Genomic DNA, 27,283 nt, shown 5'->3' on the forward strand with positions numbered 1-27,283 from the left:
ATAGGTCCTGCATATGCGAGCGTTTAAGCTATTAGCATTGTAAATGACAATGCCATTTATTTAACGATTAAGCTATTGGCAATGTAAATGACAATGCTATTTATTTATGATTTTAAAAAAAAATTCATGAGCAATGCCAATAGCTCTACCTTTTAATAATGCCGAGCCCATTGCATTGTAAATGCTTGTTTTTGCATCTGTTCACCTGTCTGGTGACTACTAGCGAGTTTCCTTAATTCATCCTTGACAGAACTAGGGCGTTGACTGGTTTGATATCTTAAAGCAGTTTCATTTGAAATTGTGATCCTGTGTAAAAAAATTATAATGTCCAATTGTAAGTATTTAAGTGTAAAATAACTGCTCTATTTCTCTTAAGGAACATTTGGGATTCAGTGCGGTTCAAAGGGCAGATACTTGATTCTGTTTTGGAACAGATAAAAGTGAAGTACCTGACTTCAGCTAGAGTTGGTACACAAATCTAAGCATGCATGTAACTCATAATAAAAGAAAAGTAAAAGATTGCTGTTTTAGACTTTTATGAACTATAGAAAGTTTCACTGATCACAAAAACAGCAGTTGTGAGCTTGGTATATGAATCCTTTTCTTCAGAGTGAATGCTGTGAGTAGGTAAAAGGAGTGCATGTCAGAATAAACGGGGTGAGTACTTTGGGAGCATACAGAACGAAGGTGTGTGAGTACAATTACACACTTAAACGAGTAGTGACGTACTGAACACTACACTTATATCCCGATGAAGGCAGAGCAAATAAAGGTGCCAAAACCTGCTGATAAGGGAGGAACTTAAGATTGTCTTTCTGCCCACTTGTTTTCTAACTATGGTAGGTCATATTCATGTGTGTGTTTTTAGTTTTGACTTTTTGTGAAATTTTTGTTGGTGGCAGGTTTGATTCCAACCAAATTTGTGCAACATAATCACTCCTATTATAAAGAAAGGACTTCAGGGGACAAAATGTGGGCATATAATCATGAAGACATTGAATTAACTGAAGGAGCTTTCATTGGGAAATCACCAGAAAAAGGGACTGAAGGGATTTAGTCAGACAAGTGTGCACATGCCAAATAGGGTATCTATCCTCTGGGTGATTCTGGGCACTGGGCGATATCCTAACTAAGCCATGGGTGGGTGTTGGCTCCAGGTTTTACCGGTAAGCCAAATAGTGTACATTGACTGGAACCTAACAAAGGTGCTTTTGCGTTCTCACCAGGTTATACTTTCCCCAAAGGAGGGAAGGGAAGGAAAGGGTCTTCTCGTACTAGGGGGCTAGATGTCATGTATTATTCACCCATGTAGATGCTCTTCTTTCCCCAGCAGTGCTCTAACCTAAGACCATCCAGGGGTCTCCAACCTTTTCTGTACTGAGAGCTACTTATGTTCAATGAACTGTATTTAGAGCTACTAATATTATTAGTGTTGTACAATCTCTATTTTGTTATATGTATATTAGTTCAACAAAGCAAAAGCTTTCTAATGTAATAAGCTGGGCTGCACACAGGTGAGCTATTTAGAGGTAGCTGGAAAGCTACAGTAGCTCGCGATCTGCTGGTTGGAGACCCCTGCGTGACCTAGACCATGATAATAATAAGCCTGACCTTGGTAAAAGCAATTCTGGAGGCAAAGACACATTATTAACAGCAGTTGCAACATACAAGAAAGGCATGAGGTGCATAACGATAATTTTGTTTCTGTTTTCCCTACAGAGATGTGATCAGCTATGAATTTGCTTCTGAAATGATCGACATTCGGCGAACAGAATAACCTTGCAGCCTTTTGTTCTTCCATCTCTGGTGGGACGGTGTGTGATGCAGTCATGGCTGGACCCATTGACTGGAACCATGGGTTAATGCTACTACTTCTGACCGCGACCTGTGCCCCGCTGACCAGCTCTGACTCTCCTGCCTGTCCGTCGGAGATCTTGAAAAACACCACTGTGGATATTAAGCCAGCCATTACTAATGGGGCAACAGGCAGGGATCCTGTGCACGTGTCCACGGAGGCGAAATGTCTGGAAAAGTGCTGCTTGGCCAATACTGCATCAGGTAACTCTGACTTCCTCCATGTTATTCTAATAAAACTGTGCAGGAAGCACATCATATCATAATCTTCACCCTTGAGTGTTTTCCCCACACAATTAAGAATCAGCCTAACTAATTTGTTTAATAGAGGATCTCTAGCATTAAAGAAAAAAAAAGGTAGTTTAACACTCATACAACATGGATGACAAAACGCACAGCAGGCAAACCGGTTTAACAATCTAGAGTCATGTGGTACTCCAATAGGCTGAGTCTACTGGTCTGTTCACACAACCATTCATTTATCCTGGCTTGCTATGTGATATACTTGTTTTGTAAGGAAGTAGCAGATCCGTATCGTCGAAGAAAAACTATAGTATCCAAAAATGTACTTCCAAACCAGGCGATCTCCAAAATCCCTCCTCTAATTATCTCTATAGCTTGCAGATTGTCCATAGTTTTCTTGGAATCACACTAAAAGGAAAGAAAACAGATATTGGGGAAGCTGGCAGGAGAGGTAATATTACCTGCATGAATTTAATCGACGCAATAACATGAGATCAAACCGGATATAACTTGTATTCTATTCTATTTCATAATTTCCCATAAATCAGTACATGTGTGCACATTATAATCGTATTTCCTCACTTCCACAATAGTGTAGAGAGAATAAAATGCCAGTGCTACTGACTTTGATGCCCCAGTGTGCAGTATCCCTGTTTTGTTGTAGTCAGACAGAAGCCTGTTCATATTCTTATAATCTTACGTCATTTAACATTTATTTCACATATTCGGAGAGATTGTGTGTTTTTTTTTTTGTTCCTCAATTTCATACAGTCATTTTAATGAGACCATTTCTAACCAATACATGTTTCACAAAATGGTTCTCTTTCTCAAGGCTTTATGTAAATTATGTTCTTCCGATTCTTGTTTAAAAATCCGTCTTCACAGTTCCTTCGTTACCTCCAATTATGCCACGCCGTGCAAGCCCATGTTCTCTCAGGCGCTTCACCACCCGGATATAGTCCACTTGAGGTGAAGGTTGTCTTTGGGCGTCTAGGTCATAGGGCCATCACCGTGATCCATTGGTCGCAGGGGATCCATGCCCCCGACGGCCTTGAACAGGCGAGGCAGAGGTGGGAGGCCTGGGTGGGAGAATTGGAGGAGGATGAATGGAGAGGCCTGTATGGCGCCCACGAGCTGGCGATTTCATTGCGGTTGCGTATGGTTCAATTTAATTACCTACGTGCATACCTCAACCCGCAGTGCTTACATCACCTACATTCCGATAACCCTGTTGTATGCGCGAGATGTGCACTTCCAGTAGCAGATTTTTCTATGTAGATTGTGACTGTCCAGTGTTGATACCTTTCTGGGAGGGAGTGGGTTGGGTACTTCAATCCGTTCTGGGCTGCACCCTGGAATGCACACCCCATAATGTGCTGTTGGGGTTGGTGGAGGAGGTTGGGGGCCCCAGGCGGAACAAGTCTTTTTGGGGATGACCTGCTTGGTTGCTAAAAGAGAGGTTGTTTGTACCTGGAACCAGCAAATGCCACCGATCATCTGGAGTGGACTCATGGGGGTGGACTGGTTCGCATACCAGGAGAAGCTGGTTTTTGAAGCTCATGGTTGTCCTCAGAAGCGTGATCAAATATGGAGGACATTGTGGAACTGTCGATATGACCCTGTGCTGTTTTGCAATATTGATATCTGGGATTTTGTATTGTTGCGTGCATACAATTTTCTCTTTCAAACATTGATTTGTGTCTTGCTGTAAAACCTTCAATAAAGATGGCTATAATACATTCTTCATCTAAGCATGTTTTATATATGGATCCCCTAATTATGCTCATGATTGTAGTTTGAGGACCATATTAAGTCCCCTAAAATCCATGAAATTTCATGTTTACTACATTTTTTTGTGTTTTGAATTTATTTAAAGATGTGTAGTTTATAAAATTCCAAATCCAACGTTCAAACCATAAAGTTTCATTACTATGAATATATTTAATATCCACTGTCAAGATTGATGTATGAAGACCTTTTGGATCAAGCACCTCCTAATATATATACACACAACTGTAAATAATTTATATGCAATTGATTTTCACCTAGCAACTTATCTCCTGTTATCCACGCTGTTCTCCCCAGCCCAGATCGCTGGCCTATAACTTTTTTTTAAAGTTTGATTTAACTGGCCTATAACTTTAACTTGATAGCTAGGCTAAACCAGCAATAAATATTCCATCTGCGCAAGTCAGGAACTCAACCCCTACCTTGCATTTGGAGATAGGGAGGTCTAGGCAAGTAAGGAAGGACCCTTTTTAAATGCTTTCTGATGTAAGGGAGCGTGGAAAAATCCCTTCACTTGAAGCCCACCAATCCTGTTCAAGTTTCTTATGGAGAACCCGTCTAACTTCAACACCACTCAGATATCCTTCTTTATCATCTTGGTCTTTGTGTTCAGTGCGAGTAGTGATTCTTTCACTGAATCCGTCATTAAACCAAGAAACATGATTTGCTTTGGAACTTGCAGGCTTCATGTGGTTGATTACAAACCTCCACAGCTGTAAACCTGGAGTGCTGTCTGATCCTGGTCCTCTAATATCTTTGCTCCTGTACATGGCCAGCATGTCGCCCAGGGACGCTGTCATTCCTATTCCTCACAACTTCAATAGAATCCCCACTGGTTTGAAGAGCTTTGTAAATTTCCAACCGGCTAAGGAGAGGCTTGAAAAGACAGAGATTTGAACTCCAATTTCTTGTGACCCCACCAAGACTGAAGGAATTCAAGAGGAAGCCAAATGGGAACTGATAGGTATGCAGCCTTTGTGTTTAACTTTACCTTCCAGGTCCCCTGTGAAGGGAATCCTTCAGACAATAAATGCCTTCCATCTTGAAATATGTGTAAAAAATGAAAACATTTAATGACCTGAGTTTTTATTATAAGATGGTAACCCTCACTTCTTAGGTCTCGCCTGGCGATGCAGCGCGAAAGCGCTGTCGCCAGCGAGATCTATTGTTACCGACTTGCCTCTCATGCGGTACAGACCTGGGCACGCCCCGGGCTTTGGCGATTGCGGTCTGTGGACGTGCACGTACAGCCACGCACACATTTCCTGTCTGTTTCACTTTTGCACGTACAGCCCCTGTGATTACACCACTCCGGGCCACCCAGGCGCTACATGCACCCATACGCTACATGCAAACACAAACCCACAAAACGAAGCCTATTCATTTCACGTCGATAGCACTGATCATTGCCCACAGTTCGCTTTAACTTCACATTCTTCCATACAGATATACCCCCTCCCCCACAACTACCACACCCGAGACTTACCATTTCTTGTTGCACTCAAGCACCAGCTCCTGGGAGGAGGCCACAAACTGGAACTTGGAGGCCCGCTTGCCCACGCGCTGCAGTCTCTTCCACATCGAAGTCATTTTTATCTGGTCTGCAGAACACTCCTACTTCTCACCGACCACCACATATGTAACCCCCTTCCCAAGCAGCGTGGAGCCCCGGCTGCCGGAGTGCCCGTTCAGCACACGACCTCTATGCCAAGCCCTCGCTAGGGCGCAGTGCCCATTGCCAACTCCAGGCTCTTCACGAAGGTCACCCGGGCACTTCCACCACAGCACCGATACCTCCGGGACACCCCTTCCGCCGCAGTCCTTCGGCGTCACCGATGCACCCTGTTGAAGACGAGAGGACATGATGATTTAACCGCAGGCTTAAGTCAACAAATGTAAGACATTCAAGCTTTATCCTTGCCCTCTGCAATAACCCCTTCCGCACTTCATCTGGCTGATATTTTCTGACAAATGTCGCTTTTTTAAAAAGGGAACTTTGTCCTCCCCAGGTGCTGAGCAGCTTGTGAAGTCTTCCTTTACTCCCCACAGTGTTACTTCATTCTTCACGGCGAGCCCCCCTGGCCCAAGCAAGCCCCTGTGAAATGAAACAGTTTGCCTGGCTTTATTCCCTCACCCGGGCGTTTCTTTTGCTTTCTGGGGCTTCTTCTGGTCGCACGCTCCGGCTGCCCGGTTTCCTGTCACTAGTGAGGCTCGAAGATGTTAAAGGGAAGAAGAAAAGTGGGCCGGCCTCCTGCCAATCCGCGAAGCAAGGCAGGGCGGTGCCTGCTCGCTGGCTCCCCTGCCTGCGCAGGAAAGTTTTGACTGTGCACGCAGGGTGACAGGCCGAGGAGTGAGGGGCAGGGGGCTGCCCCACATGTGAGGCCCACAGGGCTCTCGCAGTACTTTATCGTATTGCATGCCGGTACTTGCACACTTTTATTTGCATGAAGTCGTTTGGAACAGCCACAAAGAAATCCCTGACTGGGCACCACCTCTATCCTTCGTCTTATTCTATCTAAAGTGATCGAGGGGGTGGGGGTAATTGTATTCTTTTGGGAAGAGGGAAGGGAGTTTATTACTTGGCTTCGTGAAGCAGCCTCCGCACTTCCTCTGTGGCGCCGGGGCTCTCTTTCAGCACGGGAGCCCCGGAAGGGGACAGGTGCTCCCTGCATCAGCCGCAGGGCACGCGAAAGTTGCAGGCACCGTGCATGCGCGGGCAGCCCTCGTCCTCCCAGGTCTCCTCCCTTGGCCGGATGTGAAGCTGCTTTCTGTTTTGTCACTCAGGAGACGAGACTTTTAGCCTCAACAAGGTAACGTTTTCAAATGAGCTAGAGAGCTTCCCAGATGAGTTTAGGTGTGTCTTAGCGGGCTGTTGAATTTTGTTTAAAAGCCGTTTCATATATGTGTTTTCAAAGTAGTTTCAGGGTGCAGGTTACCTTCCTCAATTAATTGCGCAACACCCATTGAACTCACCGGGCTTCAGCCCCCCGTCGTGTGTGGCAGCCCGGGATGAGACAGATCCCGGGCACAGACAGAGCTGCACCCGAACGTTTTACAGGTCTTTGAAAGACCATTTGAATGTTAATTATGCCTTGCAGTTGTTTCACCCCTTCTAAGAGCCCCTGCAGCCCCACACTGCCTACTGATTGAAGGTTCAGCCCCCCCCCCCGAAATTTTTTCTTAGCAACCCCCCCCCGCCCCCCCGAAATTTGGCTCTAGTTGCGCCTCTGTCGGTGATATACATGCTGTCTCTCGCGCCTTACTGTTTGCTCAGGTGATCGTATTTCAAAATATAGGTAACTTTTTTTCCTCACTCGTGCAGTGCCTGTCTCTTCCTGCCCTCGTCTATCTTCCTGCCCCAGTGTCCGTGTCTTCCCTCCTGCCCCAGTGTCCGTGTCTTCCTTCCTGCCCCAGTGTCTGTGTCTTCCTTCCTGCCCCAGTGTCAGTGTCTTCCTCTCCGTGTCTTCCTTCCTGCCCCAGTGTCCGTGTCTTCCTGCCCCAGTGTCCGTGTCTTCCTGCCCCAGTGTCCGTGTCTTCCTTCCTGCCCCAGTGTCCGTGTTTTCCTTCCTGCCCCAGTGTCCGTGTCTTCCTTCCTGCCCCAGTGTCCGTGTCTTCCTGCCCCAGTATCTGTGTCTTCCTCACCGTGTCTTCCTTCCTGCCCCAGTGTCCGTGTCTTCCTTCCTGCCCCAGTGTCCGTGTTTTCCTTCCTGCCCCAGTGTCTTCCTTCCTGCCCCAGTGTCCGTGTCTTCCTGCCCCAGTGTCCGTGTCTTCCTGCCCCAGTGTCCGTGTTTTCCTTCCTGACCCAGTGTTCGTGTTTTCCTTCCTGCCCCAGTGTCCGTGTCTTCCTTCCTGCCCCAGTGTTCGTGTCTTCCTTCCTGTCCCAGCGTCCATGGCTCCCTGTCCCAGCGTCCATGACTCCCTGTCCCAGCGTTCATGACTCCCTGCCCCAGCGTCCATGTCCCAGTGTATTTGGGCTTAGCTGACCTAGTTTTAGTTTCGCAACCAACAGGTATTCAAAAGCCACACCGCCTCCGAGCGAAAACCTTATGTTTCCAGAATGACCGGCAGATGAAAAGGTGGGAAATGAAGAGGAAAGATGTGTAATTATTTACAGTTATATGGACCCCAGCGTCCCTCAATATTTATTATATAAAACAGCAGCAATTACAAATTGATCAGCCTTTTTACAGCTACCAGCCCACCTTATCGCTGCCAAATTAGGCGGGGATCATTCGCCACAATAGACTGCCCCCCCCCCCCCCGAACTGTAAATCAAGCGTGCAGGGACGGGTCCAGATTAACGTCAGAAGTAAATCTGCATGCCACCTCCTTCACAACCCCCCCCAAACCGCCGTCCCCCTCCATCACACACCGGCCTGGCGACACGTCATTTTCTCTTAGGTGTTGTACATTATGGCCTGTCTCTTCAACCACGGATCTTTCAAAGGTTCAAAGCTCGGTGGGGGATGGCCAATGTTTGGTGCGGAGGCACCTTCTATGCAGGGGATTTCAATCACATTCTGTAAAATTCTCATGTGGGCTGGTGTTGGAGATGTCAGGTGGGCTGGGCACAGTCAGAAACAGTTTATGAAGTCTGGTGTTAGGCTACTGTACTTGTGATAAATGTTTGTCACTATTCTGTCCGGTTGTCTTCAATATGTTGGAGTTTCGCAGTTTCTTAGCTTTTCATCTTCGTATTGTAACTGTGTGTTCTCTTCTGTATGTATGTCCGTGTGCATCTATGTGAGTATATCCGCATATGTGTGTGTGTAACTCTGAATGCCTGTATGTGCTTGTCTGTGAGTGCCTGTGTGTGTGGTGTGCGCGCAAGGGAGCCTGTTACGGTGCAAGCCGGTTTCTGTGAGTTTCCCTATACAAATGCCTGTATGTGCATGTGTGTACTATGTTTCTGTTTGTCTGTGTTTTGTGTGTGTTTGTATGTGCGCACGCGCATGTGATGCTGTCTCTGCGCTGGTCAGTTTCTGTAAGTTTCTCTATGCAAATGTCTGTGTGCTGTTACTGTGTGTCCTGTGTTACTGTGCGTGTCTATCTTCTATGCGCGTCTCTTCCCTTTGGTTTTAGGTTTTGCTTAGCTGTCGACAGCCGCCGTCCCCTCTTTACAACCTGTTGGAAGGACAGGAACGGCACGCAGAATTAATGGGGTAGTCTTCGTTTCAAAAACTTTATTCGATACATAAAATGAATCATAAAAGTATTGAACATACAATTCATCATGCCTCATAGGATTGAAAAGTTCTGATTTTAAAAAGCACGATTTTTCCAGAATTAAAAAAGACATAATAATGACCATAAAAGAATATACAAGACATGATTTTCCCCAGGAAAAGTTATATACATGTAGTACTACCCATAGGTCTTCCTAATCTTTAGTGAGATTCTAATAAAATTTAACATGGAACAGCAGATTTCTACGGAGGATAATGATGACAGATATTCGTACCCTTCCTCATAAGTGCAAGGTTGCCTCCCCTTCAGGATTGGTTTGATAAACCGGAGTCTTGGCTCCTTATATAAGGAGCAAAAAAGGACCAGGTGTAGGGTGCTTTGTCTATCCCTATTATTACAAGGACAAGGGGGCAGCCTCTCACACCAACCCCCTTGTTTCGGGAATGCAAGCAAAAAGTGCAGAATCTCCAGCCTAAACCTTGTTAGTAGGAATCGCCATTGCACATTAAGGGTAAATGTTAGATAAAACTGAGGTTGGGGTTTACAGGCATAGGCAATAGCATTGTCAGTAACATTGACTATAGACGGTGGGTTCAGTGATTTCCAATACCTTGCTTTTATGTCCACCTTATAGTTTCCCTCTATTTTTTCCGGATTATCAAAATAGGAGCCCAGTCCAATCTTATTCAGCATATTATAAACATAAGACAACCAGGGAATCTGTTTTGAGTTTTCTAAAGCCATGCAATCGGTAATAATGTCTTTGGTAAGTTGCAGGTCTTCAGATTGCCAAATTTTACCCCATAACAGTAGAGGGGACAAGCGAATTGTATCAAAAACACTGGCCATACCGATTTCTTTGTGGCAGAAAATATTTGAGGAGCTTTTAGGAACTGATAGGACCCTTTTTATAAAGTTATTTTCCACCACCTGTATCACGGATGGCATTTCGGTCCCCCACACCCCTGCCCCATAAGTGGCTACTGATAAACATTTTGAAGTGTAAAGGGTTCTGAGGTGCATAATATGTTTTTGCCCCAGTTTACTACAGAAACGAAAAATACCCTCTATCGCCCTTGTCATGTTCTGGGCTCGAACCTTCATGACCGGCGTCCAACTTAGTTTGCTGTCAAACAAGTTACCAAGGTAGTTAAAGTTTCCCACTTTTTCAATTATGCGATTGTTTACCACGAATTTCCTAATAGTTGACCCTTTGGGGCCACAAGACATTACAAAAGATTTCTCAAAATTCACCTTTAGGTCAAGATCAAGCATGAATGTATTGAAAGCATCTAGACACACTTGCATGCTATTTCCTGTCAATGTCATTAGGACAGTATCGTCTGCATAAGAAAGCATGGGAATACTTTTACCATTGATTTTTGGGAAGTCACAACCCTGGTTTAGTAGGTACTGTTCTAATCCATTTGTGTAAACCAAAAAGAGAAAAGGCGCCAGGATGCATCCTTGACGCACACCTTCAGTTGAAGGTATTGGTTTTGTTATTTCCCCTCCAGAACCAAATCTAATAGATACAGTTGTTACTGCATGTAACCTGCGGAGCAATGTGACTAAAGGTTCCTCAAAGCCCATATCATCCATCATCCGCCACAACTTATGCCTGCAAACAGTGTCAAAAGCACTCGTCAAGTCCATGAAGGCAAGATGTACAGAGGATTTTTTTGCCTTCATGTACTTGCCTAAAATTAGTGCCAGATTAAGGCACTGCTCGTTTGTCCCCTTTCCACGTCTAAAACCATACTGAGAGTCAACTATGAATTCTGTAGAATCTACCCAGCTTTCTAATCTCTCCAGGATTACCCTACCCAGAATTTTACATGAGGCATCTATTAAGGAAATCGGGCGGTAGCAACGTGGATCAGACCTATTGCCCTTCTTAAAAATCGGCACTACAGTTGCCTCCTTCCATGTGCCAGGGATACGCCCAACCACAACAGCCTTGAAGACATTCAGTAAGATGGGTGCCCACAGACTGACATTGGACTTAAAAAGGTCCAGGGGGACAGCATCTGGGCCTGGGGCTTTTAGTGATGCTCCTTTCCCTAAGGCTTCCTCAATCTCAATCAGTGTAAGTGAAGAGCTGAGGGTCAAAGCCGAGGGAGGTGCCACCAGATCCCCTGTCCCTTCGGTACTTGCCATTATTGAGATAGAATTGGGGTTAAAAATCTTGGTAAAATGTTGAACCCATTGATCAGCGGTAACCTGCATAACTATAGATTCTTTATTGTCGCTCTTAAAGAGGGGACGATTTATGACCTCCCAAAAGAGCCTACTATCTTTTAGTTCTGCAGCCTTTTCAAGATCATCCCAAGCACTGACTTTTAAGTCCTGCTTTCTTTTTGCAATAGCATCCCTATAAGCCTTTCTGCTAGTCCTTACAAGCTCTTTGTTTCTTGGTTTTTGGCGCAGAGCTAGTTTTAACGATCGTTGTGTAGCAGAACACACAGAGTCAAACCATCTAAAGGCCTTTTGGCCTCCCTTCCCCTGGGGTTTTCTAAGGTGCTTTGCTACATGACCACACAACTTCTCAAAGCTTTCAATAACCTGATGGGGGTCAGATCCTGGGGCTAGACATGATTCCATTTCCGTTTCACAGTTAACAACAATGTCTTCCTCCAGTTTTGTCACATTTACCTTCCCCCATTTCAATGTGACACCCTGATTCTTATTATACTTAATCGGCTGTTCCCAGATCCTTGGTAATTCTTTTGTTGGCACGCACAATAACAGCATTAAGGGGTTATGATCACTTGCAGGATTCGCCACCACCTCCAACTTATCGACATACTTGAAAAAGGTGCTGGATACCAAAACAAAATCAATTGTGCTCATCTCCCCCCTCGTGCCCTGAAAGGTTGGTATATGCAGGGTATCTGGGGCAGACCAGGGGTCTACTACACGCAAATCATTTATGATAATAATATTATTCAAAGCATCCCCCTGGGGTGTATGTCTAAAGTGGGTCAGAGGCTGGGCATTCGAGTCCTCTAGTCCACACACATTCAAGCCTCCAAAACTGCACAACGTACAGTTGAAGTCGCCAACCCAAATGAGAGACGATGAAGGGTGCCTGCTGCGTGCTTTACCCAATGCATCCTCCAAACTTTGGATTATCGCGATGTCATGTCCATTGAAGATGTTATAATACCAATTAATTAATAGCACAGGTTCTGGGAAGAGATGTTCTAATAACAGCACTTGGTACCAGTTTGTCTCCACCAGTTTCGAGGTTTTCAGCTCCTGTAGTTTTGTAGATAATGCTGTCATTATTCCACCTTTTGCCCTCCCCGATGTAGATGGAACAGCCGAAACAGTAAATGATTGAAAACCCTCGATGTCACAAGTGGTCCTAGACCACGTCTCCTGTAAACACAGGATTCCATGAGCTTCCACAAAATCTAACCATGCCTCATCTTCCAGTCTGCTTGTTAATCCGGAAATGTTCCAAGATAGTAAAGATAATAATAATGATGATGGCCCTTGTATTCCATGGTTGCTTCCCAAAGCATCTCTTGTAGCGGAGGTGTTTTGTTCAGGCAATAATGACCTATTCCTCTCATAACCCATGGAGATGTTTCCCACAGGCGTGACAGCAGTCCCTGGCTGAGGGGGTCCAGTATTCACATTGTCACATTCAAGAGTCACCAGCACTAAATCATCATTGGTGCATGTCCCTAAGTCTTCATTCTTTCCCACATTCAGTGTAGTAGGTGCGAAGCCTTCAGTCCCGGATGGTAGTCAGTCTACCCCATCCATACCCATTAAAGGGTCAAAGCGATTCCTCAGTGGGATATTATTGTTATTATTTGGGAACCAACCAGGATAATCTGCGCCCTGGAACCTTGGTCTTCGTGGGTTATAAGGGACTTGTGTGAAGTTGCCCATACTTGGTGGCCCCATAAAGCGAACTGTCTCATGCCAAGGGGTATAATAGTTTTGCGAGCCTTGATTCATGTTCAGGTTGTGTGCCCAGCCCATGTGATGTTTGCCATTTGTGCTATAACCACGATGATAGGGGTTTTGGTTTGGGGTAGTCTGATAGAGGTTGGGATAAAAATATTCGAGACCCACACACTGAATATCCCCCACCCTACCAAACCTCGCCTTACTGCAAATGATATCCTTAACCCAGTTGTCTCTGAAGTTAATCAGGATGCAATCACCCTCCAGGTCTTTTTTACTTGGCCCAACCCAGGGGACCCTCCGCACACTTAAGATTTTCGTAGCAGTGTCCTCAGTTAAAGGCCTATTGGTATTTAGCCAGAATTTTGTTTTGTTTAAGAGGTCCTCGCTTTTCTCATATTTATTCTCTGGAATTAATGGAACACCTGTCAGGATTGCCATATAAGGGGCAGACTCCGGGGGTATATTTACATAAATCTGTTTACCTTGTAAGGGGGTTTTACTAGGGATCAGAGGTTTACTAGCTGGAGTTTCTTTCCCTTCAGTGTTAGGCAGGGTCGGGGCAGCTGTGTTAACCGGTGTAGTCACCGCCAAAGAGTTGCTAGACTTAGGGCCTGCTGTAGTCACCTGCTTAATTTTAATTAAAGGTGCTGGTGCTATACAAGGGGTGATACTGTTAGGATCTGTAGATGTTGCAGGTTTAGGTTGCTGTAAATGTATCTGGTTGTTCTTGGGGCCCTTTTTTCCTAAACTGGTATTATTACTATTAGTATGACCACCAGTAGTAACAGGTTGTTTGTTATTTCCTACCAGACTCTCCAGTAGAGCAGTGTTCTTGGATGTTAAAACCTCCAATTGATCTAATTTTAGATTTATAATTTGAGTTTTTTCCATCAGGGGGTTCAGCAGACTTTTTGTAAGCTTCTCAAGACTGGCCATGAGATCCTTATCTTCCTTATGAGATGTTTTTTTCCCTGAATTTGAAAAGCTTTTTTCCATGTTCGAAAGCTGGGATCCTATCTGTGATAATCTATCTTCAAAGGGATTTAAAAGCTTTTTAAGTGTTTCCCATACCACAGTCAGAAATTCAACATCTTTCCCTTTTATGACGCAGAATGGTACCCCACTAGTTTCATTCTCTATTACGAGATTATTGTTATCGTGAGTTATCGCCAGCGAGTCTACATCAACTTCTGGTGTCAAATCAGAAGGCTGTGTGTTAATCACTGGGGGCGGAGATGGTGGCTTGGTGGATAGCTGAGCCTTCGCAATCTTGGCCTTTTTCCTAGCGTATGCTGTTCGGTTATTACGCTTCCTTTTAGTATATGGGCCTTGCTGTTTAATGTCAGAAATTCCCCCAATCTGCTCTATAGATTTTGTTTTTAGCGCCATTTCCGGGGAATCTCCATTACACTCCTTCATTTCCCCTATTGACCCAACCATAGGCGTTTTTAAAGAGTTAGAGGATACTGATGGTGAATCCTCCTTCGGTATGGATATAGTGGGTACTGATGGCTGGTGAATATCTGCCATTGTTTCAATCAGGATAAGAGGTGGGCCAATTAAACGGTCAGGGGTTTTTGCGAAAGCTATGGACCCTAGTGAAGATTTTTTGGCCGCAGCTAACTCCTGTGACGGTCTCCTTGCAGCATCCAGTTCAATGGAAACTCGACGTTGCATTTTAGCAATCTCTGTATCTATGGCTGAGTGAGTCCTGGTAATAAAATCGTCTAGGGTACCATTTTTCAGTTTGGATTTGGCAGCCCTCTCTTTGTACTCACGGGATGACATGGTGAATGGTCACAAGAGAGTCCAAGGGTTAGGACCAAGAGGGATGGCCCAGTGCAGTCCTCTCAGTCCTCGAACGGCCTCAAACGGCCCGCTCTTAGCCCGGTCTTTGCCCCGGGCTGCGTCCCGCGCTGCGGGAGTCTGAGGATGTAATATAGGGGGGCGTGTTAGGTGGGGGGCGGGCCAGCAGGGAGAGCGGACCGGATGGTGGTTCCCGGTCTAGCAGGGGCTCCTGGTAGTTGGAGTCCCCCGCACACTCGCAGCCCCGCCGAGCCTCACGCCCAAGCCGCCTTGCTGCCTGAAGGTCCAAGCCCCACGCACTCCTGTGCGATGCGGCACCCGCGGAGCGGGTGTGGCGAGGTGTGGGCGAAGTCTCAAAGGGAATGCCGCCTGAAGAGGTATGCCTCCGTGGATGCTGGTTGAACAGAAATCCTGCCGATGAAAGGTGCAGGGCGCCTTAACAGCCCTCAGGTGAGCGGGGGCGGGCCAGCAGGGAGAGCGGACCGGATGGTGGTTCCCGGTCTAGCAGGGGCTCCTGGTAGTAGGAGTCCCCCGCACACTCGCAGCCCCGCCGAGCCTCACGCCCAAGCCGCCTTGCTGCCTGAAGGTCCAAGCCCCACGCACTCCAGTGCGATGCGGCACCCGCGGAGCGGGTGCGGCGAGGTGTGGGCGAAGTCTCAAAGGGAATGCCGCCTGAAGAGGTATGCCTCCGTGGATGCTGGTTGAACAGAAATCCCGCAGATGAAAGGTGCAGGGCGCCTTAACAGCCCTCAGGTGAGCGGGGGGCGGGCCAGCAGGGAGAGCGGACCGGTTGGTGGTTCCCGGTCTAGCAGGGGCTCCTGGTAGTTGGAGTCCCTGGCACACTCGCAGCCCCGCCGAGCCTCACGCCCAAGCCGCCTTGCTGCCTGAAGGTCCAAGCCCCACGCACTCCTGTGCGATGCGGCACCCGCGGAGCGGGTGCGGCGAGGTGTGGGCGAAGTCTCAAAGGGAATGCCGCCTGAAGAGGTATGCCTCCGTGGATGCTGGTTGAACAGAAATGAGGTAGTCGAAGTTAGTCCAGGTCCCCCCTCGTATGGAATGGCTATGAGAAGGGTAGAGGTTTCCAGTCTTACTGCAGAGCCGAGGGCAGCGCGTGTGTTGTGCAGTAGAGCTTAGAATATGCAGTTTGACTGTAGGGCGCACTTTGTTCAATATCACAGTCGGACACTGCTTGCTTTGTAAAAACAATAAGTATCAGGGCCCTCGTCAGGAGGTCACTGCAGATTGCACCACCAGTTGCCCCTGCCAGTGCTGCCAATAAAAGCACCGCACAACTGTGTGAAGAGCAGCTACTGTTTGTGCGTTTTATTACCCACTCCTGTTTTTTCCATTGAGATGAAATACCGCCAGTGCACGGGTCCCTTCAATTTGTGACTAACCATGTCTGCTTTGAGGTGGAGTTGCTGTCCGTTCAGTATTCTAAGGTGCTTTCATCTGGCCAGTCGGGGTGTTTGCTCTTTGACCTGATATATCTGAAGTGCCCTTTTTGTTGGTATTAATGGTGTGGTTCATTGCATTTTGTAAGCTATTAGTATTGTAAATAACAATGCCTTGTATTTGTTTTAAAACCCAAAACCTAAATAGAAGGCATTGTCATTTACAATACCAATAGCTCAGGCTCTCACAACTGCGAGACCTATTGCATTGCAAATGCTTGTTTTTAATGTATTAAAAGAGGTTGTTAATAAAACTTGGTGTTTATTTTGGCATTAGCCCTATTTTCCCTTTATGTAACAATGGCATGACCTTCGCTTCGATCAAATGCCGCTGCTGCTTGGGGAAAAGCACAAACGGCATGAAGACAAAGAATGGGGCAAGAGTAACATACTATTTTGTAACCCAGTACCGTTTGGAAAATCCAGGGATCTTGTAAACAAATACCATTGGTGGGGAAAGGGGGCATGTTTGCCTCCCAACTTTGCTGGGGAGAAAACAGTTTTTAACAGCTTACCACTATAGGGTCGGGATCATCATTGACTGCTCCAGAAACAGCCTCGCCAGTGTCCACCAGATTGTAACTGGAACACATATTAGACTGCCCTTTGCTAAGCCTCACGCTGAAAACATTTCTTAGATATTGCTGAGCTTTAACGAAAGAAAGTGAATGCTTGGCCATTCCCAGATAAAGATAGTACAAATTCTCCCTGAACAAATGACATGTGGCTTTCCGTCAGGAGAGAGATGTTTGTGTTTCCCAACAGACAACCGTTAACTTCATCATTGCAAGAGGGGCAGATTTACAGGTTGAACATAGACCACCGCTTCCTCCCTTAAATCCATAAATTGAACAAGGGAGTTGTTAGACGGGGACCTGGAGGGTCGGCCGAGGACAAGGGGAGAGGCCTCCGGAGAGGGCCGTCTCCAGCGATCGTACAGACAAGTAACTTCCCCCCCACAGATGGACACCACACAAGGATAAGGTCAACACTCTTTATATACGATTCTTGAAGCAAGGATATCAGCGATACAATGAGATCGGGACACGAGGGTCCTCTCAGTTCTAGTCTCTGAGGGGGAAAGGGTAGCGGGACAGTCTTGGTACCGATCTGGTACTGAGGTGGTACGATGAATAGCTCACAATCCTCGAGCTCGGAGTTCTGGAAGGTCGGGCCGCGGCAGCGCCAGCAGGCTCGGATGATAAGTCTCGCTTGAGAAGGGCAGCGCCAGCAGGTCCCGACGAAGATGTGGGTTGCAGAGGGCTGCGGCAGCGCCAGCAGGTCCCGACGAGGATTTAGGTTGCAGAGGGCCGCGGCAGCGCCAGCAGGTCCCGACGAAGATGTGGGTTGCAGAGGGCCGCGGCAGCGCCAGCAGGTCCCGACGAGGATGTAGGTTGCAGAGGGCCGCGGCAGCGCCAGCAGGTCCCGACGAGGATGTAGGTTGCAGAGGGCCGTGGCAGCGCCAGCAGGTCCCGACGAGGATGTAGGTTACAGAGGGCCGCGGCAGCGCCAGCAGGTCCCGACGAGGATGTAGGTTTTTTTTTTTTTTTAAACCTTTATTTGGAGACAAGCAGGGACAAGGGAAGTGCATACACAATACATACAGTCACATATGGCCATTACAATGGTACGTCAGAACCAAAAAAATGAGACACAAGCAAGTACAGGGCAACATACCAGTCAATACGTGGAGCAACATCGAAATGTACGGTGCAGATTAGAGAGCAATGATCCAGCATGTTCAGGCAAGCTAATAAGACAATACAGTGTGGACACATTCTGTTAGCGTATAGCAAATAAAAAACAAAGGAGACTCAGATAGAAGGGACACATAAAATAAAGGGACCCTACAGGGATACGATCTCAATTCCTAGTCATACACTTGTCATAAGGGGAGCTAAGCCCCCTAAAGCTCGCATGTGGAGGAGACAGCCCAGCCTCTCCCCCGATACTGGAAGATCAGCAGGTGTAATGTAAAATCCTAGCCCACCATGTTGCCGTCAACCAATCCCTTCACGGTCCCCAAGTTCAGAATCAGAGTCCTGCACAGCTCTGGTTAGGAGGTACACCTGGAGCGGACTTCAAAAGTCCTTCGGTCTGCATCTGACAGGCATCAAGTCAGAGTAGATATTATATTGATCCTGACAGTATATGAGGTCAGTCACCCAATCCTGAAAGCGCGGCACTCTGCCACGACCCCAGCAACAGGCAACCCTACGCTTAGCCAGCAGCAGGACCACATCAACAAATCTACGGTGAGAGGCAGGTACGTCCTTAGAGTAGACCAGCAACATCACTAAGGGGTCAAATTCCACCCCATCCTCCGCCATAATCTGCAGGGCTTCATGAACCTGAGTCCAATATTCCAACACCCCCGCACAACTCCAAGCCAAGTGCAGGAAGTCAGCGCCTTCCGCACGACACCTAGCACACCTGTCATCCTCCGCTAAATGAAACCGTAGTTTCCTCGCCGGGGTATAATAGTACCTCTGAACAAACTTGTAGTGGATAATTTTAAGGCGACAACTAGAGGAAACATTGGCCGTGAGCCCACAGCAGTACTTCCATTGCTCGTCGGTAATAGGGGCACCGAACTCAGCAACCCACTGCTCGCGCACCCGATTGGCCAGGACCGAACGCTGTCTGCGAATAGCACCGTATAATTTCGACACCAGGTGTCGCCCATCTGAAACCAACAGCACGTGGAGGGGGAGGGTAACCCCAGGCTCTGAAGGGAAATCTGGTAGCAGAGCACGCATGCCCTGCCGCAATCGGATAAAGTAGAACAGCTCCAGCGGGGAGCAAGCAGCCGCTCCGTCGAAACCGCCATCAGCATAGGGCAACGTAAGGGTAGCCCAAGCCACCCGCGGCTGCTTGCTCCCCCAGAACAATCGTATGAGCTCGGAACGAAGTCTGCGGAAAAAATAAGCACCAGGATGATACGGAAGGTTTTGAAAGAGGTAAAGAAAGCGGGGCAAAACTACCATCTTGAAAAGGGACGCCCTACCGGCCATGGAGAGAGGCAAGGACATCCACCTGGTGACATCATCTGCAAGTTTAGTAATTGCCACACCATAATTAAGCCGAACCGATTCTTCTCTATCCAAGGACACGACAATGCCGAGATATCGCAACTCCGAATCACACCATTCCAGAGGGTAGTCAAGGGGAAACCTAGCTACAGCAGTAGTGAGGGGGAAAAGTTGAGACTTCCGCCAGTTGATATGGACACCGGAGACACCCCCAAAAGCGACCAGCTCTCGTAAGAGCGAATTAAGGTTGTTCTCAGGGTCCTTGACATAGAGCGTAACCCGACGAGGATGTAGGTTGCAGAGGGCCGCGGCAGCGCCAGCAGGTCCCGACGAGGATGTAGGTTGCAGAGGGCCGCGGCAGCGCCAGCAGGTCCCGACGAAGATGTAGGTTGCAGAGGGCCGCGGTAGCGCCAGCAGGCTAGGACGATGGTTCACAAGGCGGGGCTGCGGCAGCGCCAGCAGTCCGTCAAGGATGAGTTCTTCAAGGTGTCTCTCGACTCCAGGATACAACTGCCTTCCTGCTCTGGAGCTGCCCCAGTTATAGGTCTGGCCTCCTTTGATGTCCGGACCCTCGCGCTTGGAGGTCGGGAGGTCCGGGATGAGGGAGTCCAGACACCCAGCAGGGGGGTGGAGCCAGCGCCCGGGGAGGCTGGGGGCGATCGGCACCTGGCGGGGGAGAGCCATCGACACTCCTCTCTCCCATTGACCTGCCAAGTGGTCCGTTCACCTCCTGGGTGGATGGTGGTGCCTCGATGTCGGGGCCTGGCCAGGCCCAGGGTTTGGGTCGAGCTGAGGCCACGCGGCCTCGTGGTGCAGTGTCCAAGATGGCGGCTGGGCCGGGCAATGGTGCTGACGGAGGCCCGGGTCAGCCGCTGCTGGGATGTTCGGGAGCAGGCGTCCCGTGGGGGACGGGTTGCGGGTTGCTTCTGTGGGTTGCCGGGGTGGTTCTTCTGGTGACACCGGGAGAGCCGGTGCTCGGACCCTATCATGCGGGGAGGGAGCGGCCCGTGCACGAGGCCTGTCCAACATGCGTCCCCCCCAGCTGAAGGCGGGGAGAGTCACCCATCTTCTTGGGTACTCTCCTCGTCGAGGCGGAAAAAGCGTGACAGGCCGTCCGCATTGGCGTGGTCTTGGCCAGGGCGATGCTGCACAGTGAAGTCCATCCCCTGCAGGGAGATGGACCATCGCATCAGTTTTGGATTCTCCCCCCGCATCTGCATCAACCATTGCAGGGGTCTATGATCTGTTTGTACCCTGAAATGGGTACCGAAGAGGTAGGGCCGGAGCTTCTTGAGGGCCCAGACTACTGTGAAGGCCTCCCGCTCGATGGTGCTCCAGCGCTGCTCTCGGGCCAGCAGGCGTCGGCTGATGAAGGCCACTGGCTGATCGACTCCCTCTGCGTTGAGTTGAGAGAGGACTGCCCCAATGCCATGATCTGAGGCGTCCGTCTGGACGAGGAATTTCCGGCTGTAGTCGGGGGCCTGGAGCACGGGGCGGTGCACATGGCGGCCTTCAACTTCTCGAAGGCCGCTTGACAGTCCGGAGTCCAGTTGACGGTTTTGGGGTTTTTCTTGGAGGTGAGCTCTGTGAGGGGCCCCACAATGCTGCCATAGTCTTTCACAAACCGCCGGTAGTATCCGGTGAGCCCCAAGAAGGCTCGGACCTCGGTCTGGGTGACGGATGGCTGCCAGGACTGGATGGCAGCGATCTTGAGCTGGAGGGGGGCCACCAGACCGCTCCCCACTTGGTGTCCGAGGTAGGTCACGGACCCCTGGCCAATCTGGCATTTGCTGGCCTTGATGGTAAGGCCGGCCTGCTGGAGGGCGCGCAGGACTTCTCGGAGGTGGTGAAGGTGGTCGGTCCAGTGACGACTGTACACAGCGATATCGTCCAGGTAAGCAGCACTGAATTCTTCGAGGCCCGCCAATACCTGGTTCACGAGTCGTTGGAAAGTAGCTGGAGCGTTTTTCATGCCGAATGGCATCACTTTGAAATGATAGTGGCCATCCGGGGTAGAGAAGGCGGATCGTTCTTGGGCTCTGGGGGTGAGGCCGATCTGCCAGTAGCCCGCTGTCAGATCGAAGATGCTCAGGTAGCGGGCAGCCCCCATACGGTCAACCAGTTCATCTGCCCGGGGAATGGGGTGAGCGTCGGTTCGGGTGACAGCGTTCAGGCCCCGATAGTTTACACAGAATCGGAGCTCGGGGGTGGTGCCCGGGGCGGCAGCTTTGGGGACCAGTACGACTGGGCTGGCCCAGGGGCTGTCGGGTGGCTCGATCACTCCGAGTGCGAGCATTTTAGAGACTTCGTCCTGGATGCAGGCGCGTACCCGATCCGGCACTCGGTACGCCCTGTGTCGAATAGGGGGACTGTCCCCAGTGTCCACGTCGTGGAGGCACCAGGGGGTGACCCCTGGGGTGAGGGAGAACAGGTTCGCAAATTGCAGCAGGAGGGCCCGACAGTCTAGGCGTTGTTCCGGGGTCAAAGCATCGGAGAGTCGGACCCCTTCCACTGAGCCATCTTTTTCACGGGTCCTCAGTAGGTCAGGGAGGGGCTCGGAGTCTTCTTCCGCCCCACTATCTGTTGCCATCAGTAGGCTGAGCTCCGAGCGTATGAAGTGTGGTTTGAGTCTGTTGGCGTGGAGGACCCGGAGGGGGTTCCGGGGGACTCCATGTCTATTAGGTAGGTGACAGGGCCCTTGCGCTCAATCACTTTGAAGGGCCCCGTCCATTTGTCCTGCAAGGCACAAGGTTCGACTGGAGACATCACCCATACTTGCTGACCGGGCTCGAACTCAATGGAGGAGGCATGTTGATCGTACCATTTCTTCATGTCCTCCTGACTGGCCTCAAGATTGGCTTTGGCGAGTTCCCTGAATCGCCGGGTCTGGTTGCGGAGGGTCAGGAGGTACTTATACACGTCCGGAGGGGTCTTCTGGGGGGTCATCTCCCATTCTTCTTTGACCAGGCTGAGGGGCCCCCGGACAGGGTGCCCGTACAGGAGCTCGAAGGGGCTAAAACCGAGGGATTTCTGGGGGACCTCTCGGTAGGCGAAGAGGAGGCACGGGAGCAGCACATCCCATTGGCGACGTAGGGGTTCCTCCAGGCCCATGATCATCCCCTTGAGAGTGCGGTTAAACCGCTCGAGCAGTCCGTTTCCTTGCGGGTGATAGGGGGTCGTGAACCGGTAGGTAACCCCGCACTGCTGCCAGAGAGATTTCATGTATTTGGAGATAAAGTTCGTGCCCCTGTCGCTGACGACTTCCCGGGGGAAGCCCACTCGAGAGAAGATCCCCATTAAGGCTCGGCCTACCACTGGTGCTGTTACGGTCCGAAGAGGGATGGCCTCGGGATAGCGGGTGGCGTGGTCCACCAGGACCAGGATGAACCGGTGCCCCTGTGCTGTTCGGGGGTCCAGGGGCCCCACAATGTCTATTCCCACCCGTTCGAATGGGGTGGTGACGACTGGGAATGGTTGTAAGGGTGCTTTGATTTTCCGGCCGCTCTTCCCGCTGGCCTGGCAGGTGGGGCAGGCCCGGCAGTGGTTGGAGACATCATTTCGCATTTTGGGCCAGTAAAAGTGTGTTACCAGGCGGTTGTAAGTTTTGTCTTGTCCCAAGTGCCCAGCAAGGGGGACATTGTGCGCTAAGTTCAAAAGGAAGTCCCTGAAGCGGAGGGGCACCACCAGCACCCGGCTGGTCCCCAACTCAGCAATTCTTTGCTCGCTGTAGAGTAGGTCATTGTCCCAATAGATCCAGTGTGCCCCTGCGGTGTCTCCTGCGCTCTGGGCGAGGGCTTGCTGTCGGAGTCCCTCGAGGGAAGGACAGGTCTTCTGTTCTTGCCGGAATTGTTCCTGGGTGGGTCCACCCTCTTGACGCCACTGGACCCGTTCTGGAAGGTCCTGGACCTGAGCGGGCCCTTCTTGGTTCTGTTCTGGGGGATCAGTACTGAGGGCGTCTCTCTCCGGGACGATCGAGGGAGGAGGTGCTGGCCATTCGGGTTCTTCGGGACTGGGGATGGTGCGGGCGGCCATGGACCGGGTCGTTACGCAGGCCCAGTCCGGGAGGCCCAACATCCCCAGGTGCTCTCTTCTCTCAACGGCTGCCCAGGGGGAACTTTCGAGGTCGTTCCCCAGGAGGCCGTCCACCGGGGCATCATCGCGGACAGTCACCTTCAGCATACCGGACACTCCTCCCCATTCGAAGGGGACGCAGGCCATCCGGCACAGGCTCTCTGAATTGTCAGCTGATCGGACGGGGCAAAGAACGTTTGGCAAGATCTGTTCCGGGGTTACCAGATGACAGCGGACTGCCGTCACACTGGCCCCGGTGTCACGCAGGGCTTCGGCCTTGCGCCCATTGATGTTCACCCACTGGCTGTATTTTCTCGTGTTGGCGGGTAGGGGAGCCCGCGGGATCATGTCTCTTTCCCCTAGGCAAACCAGGGTCATGGCGGCGGGTTCCCACTCGGGCTGCTCATGGTCGTATCTTCATAATCTTCGGGTGCTTGCTCCTCTCCCAGGGCGGCGGCAGCGACCTGGCGGGGTATGGGACTCTGGTTCTTCGGGCAGTTAGGGTCGTTGGCATAGTGGCCGGTCCGCTGGCACCGGTGGCAAGTAACGTTGGCTCGGAACCCTGGACGCATCGGGGGGTTTCCCCTACCGGCCGGGGGCGGGGTGTTGCTGGCGGGAGCCGCCGGGACGGCGTCTCTGCCCCGGCCCTGGCCTCCTCCTCCTCGGGGGCGCTGGGGACCTTGGTTGGTTCGGTTCGGCTCACTTGGCCCACTTCGGGCAACTCGAGTGCTTTCCCATCGGTCAGCTTCGGCGGCGAGCTGCCGAGGTTCAGTCAGTTTACTGTCGAGGAGGTGCTGCCTGAGCTCGACGAAGCAATTGTTGGAGAGGTGCTCCCACACAATGAGGTTAAAGAGTTGCTCGTAGGTTGTTACGTGGCTGCCCTTGATCCACCCCTCGAAGGCTCGGCTGAAATAGTTCACGTACTCCACCCAAGTTGTACCCGGGATCCGCTTGCAGTCGCGGAACCGCTGGCGGTACATCTCGGGCGTGAGTCCGTATCGAGTGAGGAGGGCGGCCTTCATGTGGTCATAGGATGTCATCTGATGGTCCGGGAGCTGCAGCAGGGCGTCGCGCCCTTCATTGACGAACCTCCCCCATAGCCCGGCTCCCCAGTCACTTTGATCAATCCGGTGGGAGGTCATGGCGATCTCGTAGGCCTTGAACCACTGCTGGATATCGTCGTTCCGATAATATTCTCTGACGACATCCTTAGGGATGTGGACTTTTGGTTCGGCAGTGCCCGGGGTGTTCGGGCGCTCGGGCACCCCGAGGTCTTTATTCTGTTTCCGCATCTCTATCTCTGCTAGCTTGCGCTCATGTTCGTATGCCAGTCTTTTCTCTTCGAGTTCTCTCTGCCTTTGCTTCTCTTCCCGCTCCTCTCGGAGCCGCAAGTGTTCTAATGTTATCTTTTGTTCCGCCAATTTCAGCTCTCCGTCCAACCGGAGCCGTGCCAACTCTAATTCATGGAGTCTGCTTTTCTCTCGTTCTTGGATCTCCTCCAGGGAGAGACCCGCTCTCCTTCCTTCCGTCGGAGTGGTGTTTGTTTCTGGCGCCTCGCGGTTTTGGTTTTGGGGTACGGCCGTACCCGTTTCTGCCCAAGATTCTAGGGCGTGTTTGAAGTCCTCTTTCGTGCTCAGCCCGGTGGTAGCAATGCCTAGTTCTATGCAAAATTGCTTTAGCTCTCGATGGTTGTACTCTTCTAGTTTCTCCATCTGGAATTTCTCTGTGGATCCGCTCTCTTTTGTTGACATTGTGGTTGAGTCGTGGGGGAGTTACTCTCTGTACGATTACGCGTTGGTTCGGATCTCGCCGCTGGCCACCAATGTTAGACGGGGACCTGGAGGGTCGGCCGAGGACAAGGGGAGAGGCCTCCGGAGAGGGCCGTCTCCAGCGATCGTACAGACAAGTAACTTCCCCCCCCACAGATGGACACCACACAAGGATAAGGTCAACACTCTTTATATACGATTCTTGAAGCAAGGATATCAGCGATACAATGAGATCGGGACACGAGGGTCCTCTCAGTTCTAGTCTCTGAGGGGGAAAGGGTAGCGGGACAGTCTTGGTACCGATCTGGTACTGAGGTGGTACGATGAATAGCTCACAATCCTCGAGCTCGGAGTTCTGGAAGGTCGGGCCGCGGCAGCGCCAGCAGGCTCGGATGATAAGTCTCGCTTGAGAAGGGCCGCGGCAGCGCCAGCAGGTCCCGACAAAGATGTGGGTTGCAGAGGGCCGCGGCAGCGCCAGCAGGTCCCGACGAGGATGTAGGTTGCAGAGGGCCGCGGCAGCGCCAGCAGGTCCCGACGAGGATGTAGGTTGCAGAGGACCGTGGCAGCGCCAGCAGGTCCCGACGAGGATGTAGGTTGCAGAGGGCCGCGACAGCGCCAGCAGGTCCCGACGAGGATGTAGGTTGCAGAGGGCCGTGGCAGCGCCAGCAGGTCCCGACGAGGATGTAGGTTGCAGAGGGCCGTGGCAGCGCCAGCAGGTCCCTACGAGGATGTAGGTTGCAGAGGGCCGCGGCAGCGCCAGCAGGTCCCGACGAGGATGTAGGTTGCAGAGGGCCGCGCCAGCAGGTCCCGACGAAGATGTAGGTTGCAGAGGGCCGCGGCAGCGCCAGCAGGCTAGGACGATGGTTCACAAGGCGGGGGTGCGGCAGCGCCAGCAGTCCGTCAAGGATGAGTTCTTCAAGGTGTCTCTCGACTCCAGGATACAACTGCCTTCCTGCTCTGGAGCTGCCCCAGTTATAGGTCTGGCCTCCTTTGATGTCCGGACCCTCGCGCTTGGAGGTCGGGAGGTCCGGGATGAGGGAGTCCAGACACCCAGCAGGGGGGTGGAGCCAGCGCCCGGGGAGGCTGGGGGCGATCGGCACCTGGCGGGGGAGAGCCATCGACACTCTTCTCTCCCATTGACCTGCCAAGTGGTCCGTTCACCTCCTGGGTGGATGGTGGTGCCTCGATGTCGGGGCCTGGCCAGTCCCAGGGTTGGGGTCGAGCTGAGGCCACGCGGCCTCGTGGTGCAGTGTCCAAGATGGCGGCTGGGCCGGGCAATGGTGCTGACGGAGGCCCGGGTCACCGAAGCTGGGATGTTCGGGAGCAGGCGTTCCGTGGGGGACGGGTTGCTTCTGTGGGTTGCCGGGGTGGTTCTTCTGGTGACACCGGGAGAGCCGGTGCTCGGACCCTATCATGCGGGGAGGGAGCGGCCCGTGCACGAGGCCTGTCCAACAGGAGTACAGAGTATACAACAACTAGACCTGACAAAGTCTAAAACCTACACCTTTTTCATTGTAGTTGCACTAATTAACCTAAAAAAGTCACTATCGATGGGTCAATGTCATGACTGTTAGCCAATTTCTGGCGCGAATAGATATAGGACATTCAGAAGATAGTTTATTTTTAGTAGTCATTTCAAGCAAGAGTTACTTTTAAATGTTTTATCTGTGGTTCCGTTATCATTTCAGTGCCCTTATTCTCTCCGACTCATTCAGTCTGGTACTGTCCGAGTGGGAGAGAGGCAGCCAGAATTTAGTGAGCTTCTATATTTTATTACCATCACAAGGGTCTCCGTGCTGTGAGCCCCCAGAGAGGAACCAGTGCATGATCTCCCAACAACCCAGAGGGAGGAAGAACTGAGAGCGCTATAACGACTGTAGGCTCGTAACATAGAAAGTGCTGGATCCATGTGAGGCTGGTCCCAGAATCTGTACATAGTCTGGGTCTGGTGGTTTAGTGGATTAATGCGTTTACTGTTGAACTCATGGTCACAGGCTCAAATCCCAGCGTGTCCCCTCAGCCTTTCATCCTTCTGAGGTTGATAAAATGATTATTATTGAATTGGGTAACATTAAACATCTGTTATTCAGCACCAAGATAAACTGGGTGAACGTGCGCTTAACAAATACACATGTCATGTAATGTTACATCT

General features: G+C 50.6%; 1 protein-coding gene across 1 annotated transcript in view; it reads left to right on the forward strand.

Annotated features, from left to right (window-relative positions):
* The window catches only part of MANSC1 (MANSC domain containing 1), a 137,101-nt gene that overhangs the window by 62,842 nt on the left and 46,976 nt on the right, over nucleotides 1-27,283 (forward strand). The window contains exon 2 of the mRNA XM_086952927.1: nucleotides 1,720-2,058. Within this exon, the coding sequence (XP_086809053.1) occupies nucleotides 1,830-2,058 (229 nt within the window). The 5' untranslated portion in view covers nucleotides 1,720-1,829. The remainder of the gene's footprint in view (nucleotides 1-1,719; nucleotides 2,059-27,283) is intronic.

Source organism: Lissotriton vulgaris, chromosome 1_2 (genome assembly GCF_964263255.1).
Source record: "Lissotriton vulgaris chromosome 1_2, aLisVul1.2, whole genome shotgun sequence".
NCBI lineage: Eukaryota > Metazoa > Chordata > Amphibia > Caudata > Salamandridae > Lissotriton > Lissotriton vulgaris.